General features: G+C 38.6%; 1 protein-coding gene across 2 annotated transcripts in view; it reads left to right on the plus strand.

Moving 5' to 3' along the window:
- Positions 1-13677, plus strand: part of grid2 (glutamate receptor, ionotropic, delta 2) — a 1226075-nt gene that overhangs the window by 1040558 nt on the left and 171840 nt on the right. For both annotated transcript variants that reach the window (XM_063046850.1, XM_063046851.1), the window contains exon 12: positions 7796-7934. In XM_063046850.1, coding sequence (XP_062902920.1) covers positions 7796-7934 — 139 coding nt within the window. The remainder of the gene's footprint in view (positions 1-7795; positions 7935-13677) is intronic.

Below are 13677 nucleotides of genomic sequence, written 5' to 3' on the forward strand. Positions count from 1 at the left end.
TTGTTTGCATTAAATTCCATCTGCCATTTTTCAGCCCATTTTTTTCAGATGGTCTAGATCCCACAGCATGCTCTGATTGTCTTCTTCGTAGTACACTACACCCCAGTCTTGGTGTCAGCTGCAAATTTGCTGATCTAGTTAACCACATTATCATCGAGATCATTGACAAACAGCAGACCCAGCAATGATGCCTGCCGCATTCCATTAGTCACAGGCCTCCAGTCAGATAAGCAACCATCTACTACTACTCTCTGCTTCCCCCACAAGGTCAATGTCTGAAACAATTTACTACCTCAACTTGAATGCCAAATGACTGAACCTTCCTGACCAATCTCCCATACAGGACCTAGTCAAATACCTTGCTAAATTCCATGTAGACAACATCCACTGCCTTGCTTTCATCATCTTTCCTGGTAACTTCCTCAAAAAACTCTATAATATTGATTAGGCATGATCTAATATGCACAAAGCCATGCTGACTATCTTTAATCAGTCCCTGTCTATACAAATACTCACTTAACTGGACTGTTAGAATACCTTCCAATAACTTTGCTACTACTGATATCAGGCTCACCAGTCTGTAATTTCCTAGTTTATTTTTAGAGCCTTTCTTAAACAGCTGTATCCTTCAATTCTCCAGTATCTCACCTTTTGCTAGGGCTAATTTAAGTATCTCTGCTAGGGCTGGTGCAATTTCAGCACTATCCTCCCACAGAGTCCTAGGGAATACCTCGTCATTGTTTGCAGCTTGATAGGGGTGATCAAAAGACTCTTAGACAGAGACCTGAATGTGCAGCATACAGAAGGGTATGGATATTGTGTAGGCAGAAGTGATTAGTTTAGTTTGGCATTTGATTACTAATTTAATTACTTCAACACAACACTGTGGACCAAAGAGCTTATTCCAATGCTACACTGCTCTATGTTTTATATTTTTATGCTCAGCCTAGAGCTATTTCTTGATGGCATTGGTTAACTCAACTTGATTCATCTGACATTAATAGAATTATAACAAAGGAAGGCAGAATTTCAAACACCAGCCGTGTCCACCACAACTTTGAATTTGAACCCAGTTACTTCAACTCCAAAGGTTACTGAAGTCCACCTATCGCCTGCCAGCTTCTTATTTCATTCCCCCTCCTCCACCTACCCACATTTCCTCTCAGCTGGTTTCACCTATCACCTACCAGCTTGTAATCCTTCCTCTCCTCCCCACCTTCTTATTCTGGGACCTTCCCCCTTCCTTTACATTCCTTATATAGGGTATCAGCCCAAAATGTCGACTATTTGTTCCTGTCTATCGATTCTGCCTGAGTTGCTGAGTTCCTCCAGCATTTTGGGTGTGTTGCTCAAAATTTCCAACATCTGAAAAATCTCTTGCATTTGTAAAATTATTATGAGTTTTTGAAGCAAGGCCAAAATGTATTGCCCAATTTTTATTGACTTTGAGAAGGTGATCCACTGCACTAAACATCAGTCCTTCTGATGAAGATACTGCAATAACGTTGGAAGGGAATTCCAGAACTTAGATCCATTGCTGATAAAGGAGCAACAATTTATCTTCAAGTCAGGATGGTGTATATCTTGGAGGGAACTTGCAGGGGTCTGCAGTGCTCCTCTGTGCCTGCTGTTCTTGTATTTCCTGGAGGCAGATGTTACAAATTTGTGAGGAACTAAAGGAGCAGCTAAAGCAAATAACTGCCCATGACATAATTAAGATAATATTGGCTCTTTCGGATACCACTAAATATAAAATTAATTATAAAATCTTTCAGATAAGCATTCACCAAAGCATGTAAAATATGAGCATTATGTTTGCTAGAATACTTGAGAATGTCACATTAATGCCCAACTAAATTGCAAAATTTGTGTAATTGTCTGAAGTGATTCATTAGCATTTAATTACTTCTGCTCTTAGTTTGCCTGTTTTTGCATTCCTGTCACAAGACACTTCAAATTACTCTTGAGATAAGATAAGCTGATGTTAGCAATTATATTGCATGGAATTACGGGTACATAGAAATTACAGAAGGAAAAAGCTTTCCGACCTTGCCTGTCTTTACCACCACTGCACACAAGAGTTTTCCTGTTATATTATTTTCCCTTTTTCTTAAACTGAAATAAAAAGTAAATCCTGGAGACAGGTCAGATGTGGAAAGAAAAACAGAGTTAAATTTCAGATCAAAGACTCATAGTCAGAATTTAATGAAATTAGTGTCCATTGCTTCATCACTCCATGCTATAATGACTTTCACAGCCAAACCGTTTTCTGGGCAGAGGATTTTTAACATTGTAAACCAATGAGTTGTTTGCTATGTCTCCCCTCTTGCTGTGAAACACAGATACCCCTTTTTCCCTTATTAGGGAGAGAGAGAGCCTGTGGTATGATGAATAGTGAACGAATAGTCTTTGGGGTACTGCAAGTCTGTGTCTTTGCTGTTGCTTTGCTGCACCCTGAGTGCTTGGTGGTGGGTGCTGATGCTTTTTAACTGGTAGGGGAGGGGGATATTTGCTTTGCTGCAGCTTAGGCATGGGAGGGGGAGCTGGGGGGGGATTTGGGGTTCTAACATTTAACTGTCATTCATTCTTTGGGGGCACTCTTCTGTTTTCGTGGATGGTTGTAAAGAAAAAACATTTCAGGATTTATATTGCATACATTTCTCTGACATTAAATGTACCTTTGAAGCCTTTTACCAAAATTCTTAATTGGGTTTATTAGTGATTCCCTGATATTATCCTTCCTTGTTATACTCTTCCCAATATCATATCATCACTTTATACAATTACCTTCTTAATGCCTTTCTAAAATTAAGAGAGTGATTAATTCATTAGGTGACTTTTCAGGAAAAAAGAGATCCAAGCCTGTTTCTTCTCTTCAGATAATTACTTTCTGGCAGCATACTTGTAAACCCATTTTGCAAGTGTTTCTGAACCATCTTCTTAATACACAGAGAGGGAAATGCATTGTATTCCAAGAGTGATTTAATTAAGCTTCTATGCAAGCTGTACAGATTTAGACCTCGTCCAAAGAAACCAAGGGCTCCTTGACAGAGAATTTGTACCCTGCTGCTATCAGGCCTCAAAGGCTTAACATTCTGCTTGTTTTAAATACACAAAGCCACATGAAAACAAGAAGCAACACACACAAAATAGTGGAGGAACTCAGCAGGTCAGGCAGCATCCGTGGAAATGAACAAACAGTCCATGTTTCGGGCCAAGATCCTAATGTTGACTGATTGTTCATTTCCATAGATGCTGCCTGACCTGCTGAGTTCCTCCACCATTTTGATTTCCATTGTCTGCAGAATTTTGTGTGTTTAAGAAAACAAAAAAAATAGTGCAGGAATAGGTCACGTGCTTCTCCATCCCTACCAAACCTGCCACATCATTCAGTATGACCACGGCTGGTCAATGCTGGGCTCAACTCTTTATCTGTGCCAGTTCCCCAGTGTCCTCAATTGCTCAACTTTTCAAATATTTGTTGATCTCCACTTTAAATACATCTAATGATCTGGTTTCCACCACACTCAGTGGAAGGGTATTCAAGAGAAATCGATGTCAAGATAGTCCAAACAAATCCAACAAAGGAATGTTGATAAATACCCCACCAAGGAACAGAAAATGGTGTGGTGGTTCACTCACTGTAGTTTGGAGTGATGAGGCAATGAACACTGATTTCACTGTGTTCTGACCGGAACCATTAACTCTGCTCCTCTGTCCACACGTGATCTGCTGACTGTTTACAATGTTTTCTGATTTTATGGGAGTTTTAAATGAGGTGCATAGAAATTTATTCCCTCAGAAGGCAGTATTTTGTAATTATGAATATGTATCTTTAAAATTATCCATGTGCAAATGCACTTGATGAACTGAATGATTAAATGGATGAAACTTTCTTGATGGATAGGAAATGCATTGGTTCAGGACTGAGTTGGTGTTAGCTTCACTTCAGTGCTTGGTATGATTTAAGAGTCCATTAATAAGGATGAGGTTTCAGGTCCTCAGAAGCAATGATAAAATAGACCGAAGTCAACATGGTTTCCTTAAGGGGAGATCTAGCCGGACACAAATCTGTTGGAATTCTTTGATGAAGTACAGGCTGGATAGATAAAGGAGAGTAAGTAGACGTTCTTTACTTTGATTTTTAGAAGGTAGAGCACATGAGGTTGCTAAGCAAGATAGGAGCATAATGTATTGCAGGTAAACAGGAAGAAAAAGGTCCACACTCAGGGACTTGGGCTATATATTTTTTTCTGTATGATATTTTTTCCTGAAATCATAATCACATGTGCTATTTGTGCTATGTGCTACGTGCAGTGTGCTGTTGGTAATGTGTCTTTCACTTTGGCCCTGCAGAAAGCTGTTTCATTTGGCTATATTCATGTATGGTTTAATGACAATTGAACTTCAAGTACTACCATGGATAGAAGACTGGCTGACTAGCGGAGGGCAAAGACGGAGAATAAATGGACTTTCTCTGATTATCTGCCACTAACTAGTAGTGTTCCTCGGGGGTCAGTATTGGGTCTGCTACTTTCACATTTCATTTTCATGATCTTGATGACAGAATTAATGGTTTTGTTATCAAGTTTATAAATGATACCAAGATAGTTGGAGGGACAGGTAGAGTCTGCAGAAGGAGTGGAAAGTTAGGGAGAACTGGCTAAGAAGTGGCAGATTCAAGATTGTTTAATATCATTTCCAGTAAACAAGAATAAAGGAGGATGACATAATTGTTACTCAGGATCCAATGCACCACAAAAATATCTATTAAGGTAAAGAACACAAAATATAAATACTTAAAATAGCTTATATACATAGATTGATCGTATGTCCATAAAGTGATGCTAGACTCAGAAGTGCTTGTACATAAGGTGACTGACAGGAAAGGATAAGGTAGTAACACACACAAAAAATGATGATGGAATGCAGCAGGCCAGGCAGCTTCTATTGGAAGAGGTACAGTCGACGTTTCAGGCCAAGACTCTTCAGCAGGACTAACGGAAAGAAGAGATAGTAAAAGAGGTTTGAAAGTGGGAGGGGGAGGGGAGATCCGAAATGATAGGAGAAGACAGGAGGGGGAGGGATGAAGCCAAGAGCTGGGAAGTTGATTGGAAAAAGGGATACGTCTGGAGAAGGGAGAGGATGGGAGGCCTAGGGAGAAAAAAAGGGGGAGGGGAGCCCAGCAGAAGATGGAGATCAGGCATGGAGTTATAGTGAGAGGGACAGAGGGAGAGAAAAGAGAGAGAGAGAAAAAGGGGGGGGGGGTTTTAAAAATAAATAAATAAACAAACAAATAAATAAATAAATAAGGGCTGGGGTAAGAAGGGAAGGAGGGGCAAGAAGGATAAGGTAGTAGTGGGGGGGGCTGTTGTGGACAGGTGGGTTAGTGGGTGGAGGTATTGACCAGCCTTATTGCTTGGGGAAAGTAACTGTTTTTGAAGCTGATGGTCCTAGCATGGATGCTGCGTAGCCTTTTCCCTGATGGGAGTGGGACCAACAGTCCATGAGCAGGGTGGTTGTTACTGGCCCTTTTCAGGTACCTTTCTGTGTATGTATCCTTAATGGCAGGTAGACTGATGCCCATTGAAGAGCTTCCCTGTCCGCCATAGTACAGTGTTCATATCGTGCGGTGATGCAGCACGTTCGGATACTTTCTACTATGCATCTATAAAAGGACGTGAGTATAGATGTGCAGTTCTCTTCAGCCTCCTTAGAACGCAGAGGCATTGGAAAGCTTTTCTGATTGTGTAGAATGTACTCTAGGACCATGAGATGATGTGCGAGATGTGCACCCCAGGAGTTTAAAACTGCTTGCCATTTCCATTGTTATGCCACCGTTGTAAAGGAGTGAGTTCTCCTGAAGTCAATAACCATCTCCTTTGTCTTATTAACATTTAGAAAGAGGTTATTTGCCTGGCACCAGGTCTCGAGCTCATCCACCTCCTCTCTGGAGGTCATCTCATCATTGTTAGTGATAAGCCCCACCACTGTTGTGTCATTGGCAAACTTGACAATGTGATTAGTCGGGATCATTTAATAGTTTTATAACAGCGGGATAGAAGCTGTTCTTGAGCCTGGTGGTATGTGCTTTCAAGCTTTCATATGTTCTGCTGCTGAGAGGGGTGAGAAAGGAGTACATCTGGGATAGGTGAGATCTTTGATTATGTTGGCTGCTTCACCCAGGCAGCAAGGAGTAGAGCTTCTTTTAGTTGGTCAGCCACTATGACCCCTTCATTTTGCTTCCTAACTTCATGTTATTGAAATATATAAGATTCTGAGGGGAATCTTAAGGTAGATTCTGTGAGGTAATTTCCCCTCATGGGGAACCTAGAATTTTCTATAGAAACTGGGTTATTACTTATATTTCAATGCTAAGAAAGACAAATATTTGAACTACAGGTTGTCAAGAATTATGGAGGACAGGTGGAGGATGATGTCAGATCTGCTTTGACATTATTGAACGTGGGAGCTAGAAAGGTTATAGGGAAGAGGCAGAGAATGGAAATGAGGCCGTGATCTTATTCACCAGTGGAATAGCCTTGAGGTCTCCAATATCCAGTATGTGAGGAGGTTAGCAACCAGATCTCTCCAAGTAGCAAACAGGCATGAAACTTTCCCAATAACCTAAGAAATTTGTAGCACCTGATTATAGCCAAAATTAATTACTGTTTGTTGTTAGTTCTAAGTTCAACAAAAAATTAGTACAAATTGCATAAATTTCCAGAAGCCAAAAACAAAAGTAAGTGGATGAATAACTCACCTTGGCATCTCCCTATGACACAGACACATAGAGACCCTAACATGGGTCAACATAAAATGGGGCCTCACACCTCACCTGGATAATTTGGCTATGCTGCTAGTGATTGTCTCTTCCATGGGCACCTTGGCATAATGCAGTAGTGAATTTCAGGCTGACGAACACAGTGGCAGAAGCTCTGAATAAGCAGGTGTCAGTGGCAAATGCCAACTGGGAAAGTGCCAGAACTGTCTATTGAAGTATGTCCAACACCATATCTGAACATTGGCCTATTATCCACTACTGAAGTTTCCTCGAACTTACTTCTCTGAGAGGACCTGCCAAACCCACAGAGACTGTATTACCTGTACCTGGAAATAATTTGGATGATATGTAACTCCACTCAACCATCTTATACCTAGTTTAAATGGCCACCTGTAATATTCTGCAAATGTACAACTGGCCTCCATTGTGATGACTTAACAGGTATAGGAGGATCTAACAAGCTCCAATTTTGGTTCCAATTGTCAAGTAAGTAAATTATCATGTGCACAAATACAGTGAGGCAAAGACACAATGAAAATCTTGCTTGCAGAAATATCGGAGGTACGTAGTTTTAGTCAACGCATGGAACATAATTTATATATAAATTATAGACACGAAGAAAAAGACTCCAAATCAAGACATTAGTGCAAAAATACAACCAGAAACAAATCTATGCTCGTGCAAGAGGTGGTCTGTAGTATACCATTGCTGAGGTAGGGTGTGGTTGTGCAGGTTAATTCAAGAACGTGATGGTTGTAGGCTGTTCCTCAACATGGTAGTTCCTGTACTTGCAGCGCAGTGAGAAAAGAGCATTGTATAAATGGTGACAATTCTTGATTATACCATACTCTGTCTCCTCGGAACAAGAGTGAATTTTAAGAATGTTTGTTTCCTTTTTCTTCAAAGAAAATCCATGGGCCAATTTGTTGAAATTGTTTCAACTTGTATTCAAAACATTGATTAATATTTTAAAAGGGATATTTATTTGTTCTTGATTTCTTCTTGTTACAGGTGGGGAGGTTCCTTACACAACCTTAGCCACTCGAATGATGATGGGTGTTTGGTGGCTGTTTGCGCTGATCGTCATATCCTCTTACACAGCAAACCTGGCAGCATTCCTTACAATTAACCGCATTGAAAACTCCATTCAGTAAGTGCTTACCATTGAATACAGCTGTTTAATACTGAGATACAATGCTATCAATGGATTCTAGCTGAATTTGGAATTGTAGTATTGTGATTTATTTTGTTTTGAAAAAGAAATGCATGCTGACCTTTTCCTGTGAAAGAATTTCAATTATAAAGGGTTTTTATGGGACTGGAATATTGCACCCTATTTTGCCCTTCTTACCGTAAACAAAGATATAGTTGCTTTCGAGGGAGTCTATTGGGGATTCATCAGATTGGTTCCTAGGATGATCAGTTTGTTCTCCAAGAAGAGCTTGAATAGACAAGGTATTATTCTCTGGAGTTCAGAAGAATAAGAGAGGATTTCATTGAAGATTTCAAGTGGATAATAGGGCTTAATAGATTAGATACACAGAAGGTAATTTCCCCAATCTGAGAACACTACAACTGAAGGAATAGAGCTGAGCTGACAATTTCTTTCATACTAAGGATGATAAATCTTTGAAATTCTCTTCTCCAGAGGCCGTGGGGGCTCAGTCATACAATTCCTCCAAAAAGGAATCAAAAGATTTCTGGGCTTTGAGGGAATCAAGGAATGCCTGAATGATAGAGGAAAATGGCATTGAAGTAAGAGATCGGCCATAAAAGTAATGACGTTGTTGAACGATAGAACAGACTGAAGGGGCTTACTGGTCTCTTCCTGCTCCAGCTTATCATGTCTGTACAGATAAAATGCAGTTTTATGAAATGTTGTGATATTACCATAAGACCATAAGACATTAAGCAGAATTAGGCCATTTGGCCCAAGAAGTCTGCTGCACCAATTGATCATAGCTAATTTATTTTTTTCCTCAACCCCGTTCTCCTGCCTTCTTCCTGTACCCTTTTACACACTTTCTAATCAAGAAACTGTCAGTAGCCACTTTAAATATACCCAATGATTTTGGTCTCCACAGCCATCTGTGGCAATGAATTCTACAGATTTACCACCCTCTGGCTAAACAACCATTTACAGTGCTGGGAAATTTGTGCCATTATAGACTTGGTTAACCTTGATCTCTCAGTTTGTACAACAAAATATATTTCTTATTCTACTCATGGTATTCATGAGGTTTATAATAAAGACCAATACAGTAGTTCTGCTTAACACAAGAGATTTTTTGATGATGCCTGACCTGCTGAGTTCCTCCTACATTGTGTGTGTTTTACATTAATTCTTCATTACACTTTGTTTTGCTATGTCCAATTTTGTTAAGGAGCGATTTTCTATATACAGGCCTACTAGTCATAGAATTAGAGTAATACAGCACAAAAACAAGCTGTTTGGCCCAAATTGTCTCTCCCATCCAAGATGCCCACATAAGCAAGTCTCATTTGCCTACACTTGTCCTAAATCCCCATTCCTATTGATGTGCCTGTCAAAGTGTTAATGTACCTGCCTCAACCAATTCCTCTGGCAACTCATTCCATATATGCACCACCCTCTGTATGAATAAATTGTCCCTTAGGCTCCTTTTAAATCTTTCCCCTATCACCTTAAAACGACCCTTTACTTCCCATTTCCTTTGGGGGGAAAAATACTTTCAACTCTGGCACGCCAAACAACTTATGGAACCGGGGGAGATGTCAGGATGCACTGGCCCCTATTGATATGGATATTGTTCTATTATCGTCACGTGATCAGAGGCACAGTGAAAAGCTTCGTTTGAATACTATCCAGATACATTATTCCTAATACATCAAGGAAGTTAAAAGGAAAACAGAATACACAACAAGATATTACTGTTTACAGTTACTGAGAAAGTGCAGTACAGGTAGACAAATAGGCAAGGGCTACAATGAAGAAGATCAAGAAATCAAGAGATCATGATTTCATGTAAGAGAGGTCTATTCAAGAGTCTGATAACAGTGGGAGAGAAGCTGTTGATTGGCTGACCGCATCGACAGGACCCATCATAGATTGGGGGAATGCTTTGTCGAGCACCTTTGCTCCATTCGCCACACCAGCTGGAATTTCCTGCTGACTATCCAATTCAATGTGACTTACCATTCCCATTCTGACATGTTGGTTCATGATTTCCTCTAATTTCACAATGAGGCCATTCTCGAGTTGATGTAGCAGCACCTTATATCAGTTCCATGTGGCTTCCAACCTGATGGCATAAACGTCAATTTCTCTAGCTTCCAGTAATTTCTTCCCCAACCCCGTCCCCCTCTCTTTTCCATTCCCCACTTTATCTTCCTTCTTAACCCTTCTCTTCTCACCTGCCCATAATCTAACTCAGGTGACCCACTTCCTTCCCTTTCTTCTATAGTCCTCTTCCTTCCTTCCTCTTCATTCCTTTTCCTCTTCCACCTACCATGACCACGCTTCTTGCTTTATCACCTTTCCCCCATCCACCACTTCCTCTATTACCTGATTTCAACTAACACTTGCCAGTTGTACTCCTTCCCCTCCTGTCTTCATATTCTGGATTCTTCTCCCTTCCTTTCAATCCTGATGAAAGGTTTTGGCCCAAAATGTTGACAGTTTATTCTTCTCCATAGATGCGGCATGACCTATTGAGTTTCTCCTGCATTTTGGGTGTGCTGGTAACTACAAGCATTTTATATTGGAAGGTGGATGCCTCAGTGGAACTTTGCACTGACCATCAGTTCTCCTGTACAATCTTCAAACCAGCCCCTCACTATCTCACTGAGCTTCTATGGCACTTATCATACCAAGTCTCATTTGGGTTGCCCAACGAACTAACCCCATCTGCCTGCATTTGGCCCATAGCTATCTAAACCTTTTCTATCCATGCACTAGTCTGCCTTTTAAATATACCTACCTGAACCACTATTTTTGGCAACTCAAATCTAATCAAATCAAATCAAGTTTAGTTATCATTCAAGCCGTACATAGATACAGCTGAATAAGACAGTATTCCTCTAGGGCCAAGGTGCAAAACATTTAAAATAACAAGCAAACTTTAAATATATAATGAGTAACATAAGTCAAAATATTGAGCAAAGAAGCATATTCACAAAAAAACACATATAGTCAAAACCATAGGCAACAATGTCCAGCAACTGATGGTACAGTCTCCCTGCAGTATACAGACACATGCAATCCAGCCTGTCATTCCACCACTCAAGCACAGGAGAGGCCAGGACCCAGTGGAGCTCAACCACGCTGTAGCCCTTCTGCATCTCTCTTTCTTTCTTTCTTTCTTTTTAAATCTTTTTATTGAATAAGTATACAAAAAGGTAAGCCATATAGGCACTAGTACACTGTTAGAATATAATAAAATTACAGGAGATATTAATACAGAAAAAAAAGTGATACAAACAATGTAATTTAAACATAACATACTAAGGTAACATAATAGTATACTAATTTTTATGTATATATATCAATAGAGAAAAGGAAAAAAAAAACCAAAAAAAAACCCACTGTGCAACTAAACTAAAAGCAAAGCAAAGCAATGAGCTAACTTGGAACCAAATAGAGTTAAAGAACTTAAAATCACGTCCTCAAACCCGACCTCCATTAAAAACTGTAAAAAAAAACAAGAAGGGTATATAAATATGGAGCAAAAAAGAAAAGAAAAAAAAATTACATTAAATGAAAATATTGAATAAAAGATCTCCAGGTCTGTTTAAATTTAAGTGAGGAATCATAAAGATTGCTTCTAATTTTCTCCAAATTCAAGCATAATATCGTCTGAGAAAACCAAAAAAAGGTGGTTGGAGCGTTAAGCTCTTTCCGATGTTGTAAGATACATCTTTTCGCCATTAAAGTAAGAAATGCAATCATTCTACGGGCTGAAGGAGAAAGATTACTGGAAATTTTAGGTAGTACAAAGATAGCAGTAATAGGGTGAGGAGAGATATCTATATTCAATACCTTGGAGATAATATTAAAAATGTCTCTCCAAAAAGTTTCCAGAGTAGGACAAGACCAAAACATATGAGTTAAAGAGGCTATCTGCCCCGGACATCTATCACAAAAAGGATTAATATGAGAATAAAAGCGAGCTAATTTATCTTTGGACATATGTGCTCTATGAACAACTTTAAATTGAATTAGGGAATGTTTAGCACAGATAGAGGAAGTATTGACTAATTGTAAAATCTGCCCCCAGTCATCCACGGAAATGATAGACCCCAATTCCTGTTCCCAATCTACCCTAATCTTATCAAATGGAGCTTTCCTAAGTTTCATAATAATATTATAAATCATAGCCGATGCACCTTTCTGACATGGATTAAGGTTAATTATAGTATGTAAAATGTAAGTAGGAGGAAGCATTGGAAAAGAAGAAAGTATAGTACTTAGGAAATTTCTAACTTGTAGATATCTAAAAAAATGTATTCTTGATAAATTATATTTATTAGATAATTGTTCAAAAGACATAAGGGAACCATCTAAAAATAAATCCAAAAACCGTGAAATACCCTTAGTCTTCCAAATTTGAAAAGCATGATCCATAAGAGAGGGAGGAAAAAATATGTTACCCAAAATAGGAATCGCTAGCCCAAATTGGTTAAGATCAAAAAATTTTCTGAATTGAAACCAAATACGTAAGGTATATTTAACTATCGGGTTAGATACCTGTTTAAGGCGTTTCAAATCAAAAGGAAGAGAGGAACCTAAAATAGAGCCAAGTGTATAGCCCTGAACAGATTGTAATTCCAATGCTACCCATGTAGGAATGGATAGTATACCCTGATCAAGTAACCGAAATTTCATATGTCGAATATTGATTGCCCAATAATAGAATCTAAAGTTAGGTAATGCTAAACCTCCATCTCTCTTAGTTTTCTGTAAGTGTTTTTTACCCAGTCTCGGGTTTTTATTTTGACAAATAAATGAAGAAATTTTTGAGTCAACTTTATCAAAAAAAGATTTTGGAACAAAAATCGGTAATGCCTGAAATATATATAGAAATTTTGGCAGAAAAAACATCTTAACTGCATTAATACGACCAATCAAAGTTAAATATAAAGGAAACCATTTAGATGAAAGTTGAATAATATGGTCAATTAAGGGTAAAAAGTTAATCTTAAATAAATCTTTGTGTTTACAAGTAATTTTAATCCCAAGATATGAAAAATAATTATTAATCAATTTAAACGGAAAGTTATGATATAAGGGAAGTTGTTTATTAATAGGGAAAAGTTCACTCTTACTAAGATTTAATTTATAACCTGAAAAGAGACTAAATTGTGCTAATAACTCTAAAACAGCAGGGATGGATTTTTGAGGATTAGAAATATATAAAAGTAAGTCATCAGCCTAGAGTGATATTTTATGGGACTTTAAGCCCCAAGTTATCCCAGTAATATTTGGAGATTCTCGAATGGCAATTGCAAGAGGTTCTAATGCAATATCAAATAATAAAGGACTAAGAGGACAGCCTTGTCGAGTACCTCGAAAAAGAGGGAAAAAAGGTGAGCTTAGAGAGTTAGTACGGACCGAGGCCACAGGAGAATGATGTAACAGTTTGATCCAGGATATAAACTTCGAGCTAAAATTAAACATTTCAAGCACCTTAAATAAGTAAAGCCATTCTACTCTATCAAAAGCTTTCTCAGCATCTAAAGAGATAACACACTCAGGAACATTTTGTGAGGGGGTATAAACAATATTTAACAGTGTGCAAATGTTATAAAAAGAGTAACGACCTTTAATAAAACCCGTTTGGTCTTCCGAAATAATAAAAGGAAGTACTTTTTCTAATCTGTTTGCTAATAACTTAGAAAAAATTTTAGAGTCAACA

This window comes from Mobula hypostoma, chromosome 4 (assembly GCF_963921235.1).
Source record: "Mobula hypostoma chromosome 4, sMobHyp1.1, whole genome shotgun sequence".
Lineage (NCBI taxonomy): Eukaryota > Metazoa > Chordata > Chondrichthyes > Myliobatiformes > Myliobatidae > Mobula > Mobula hypostoma.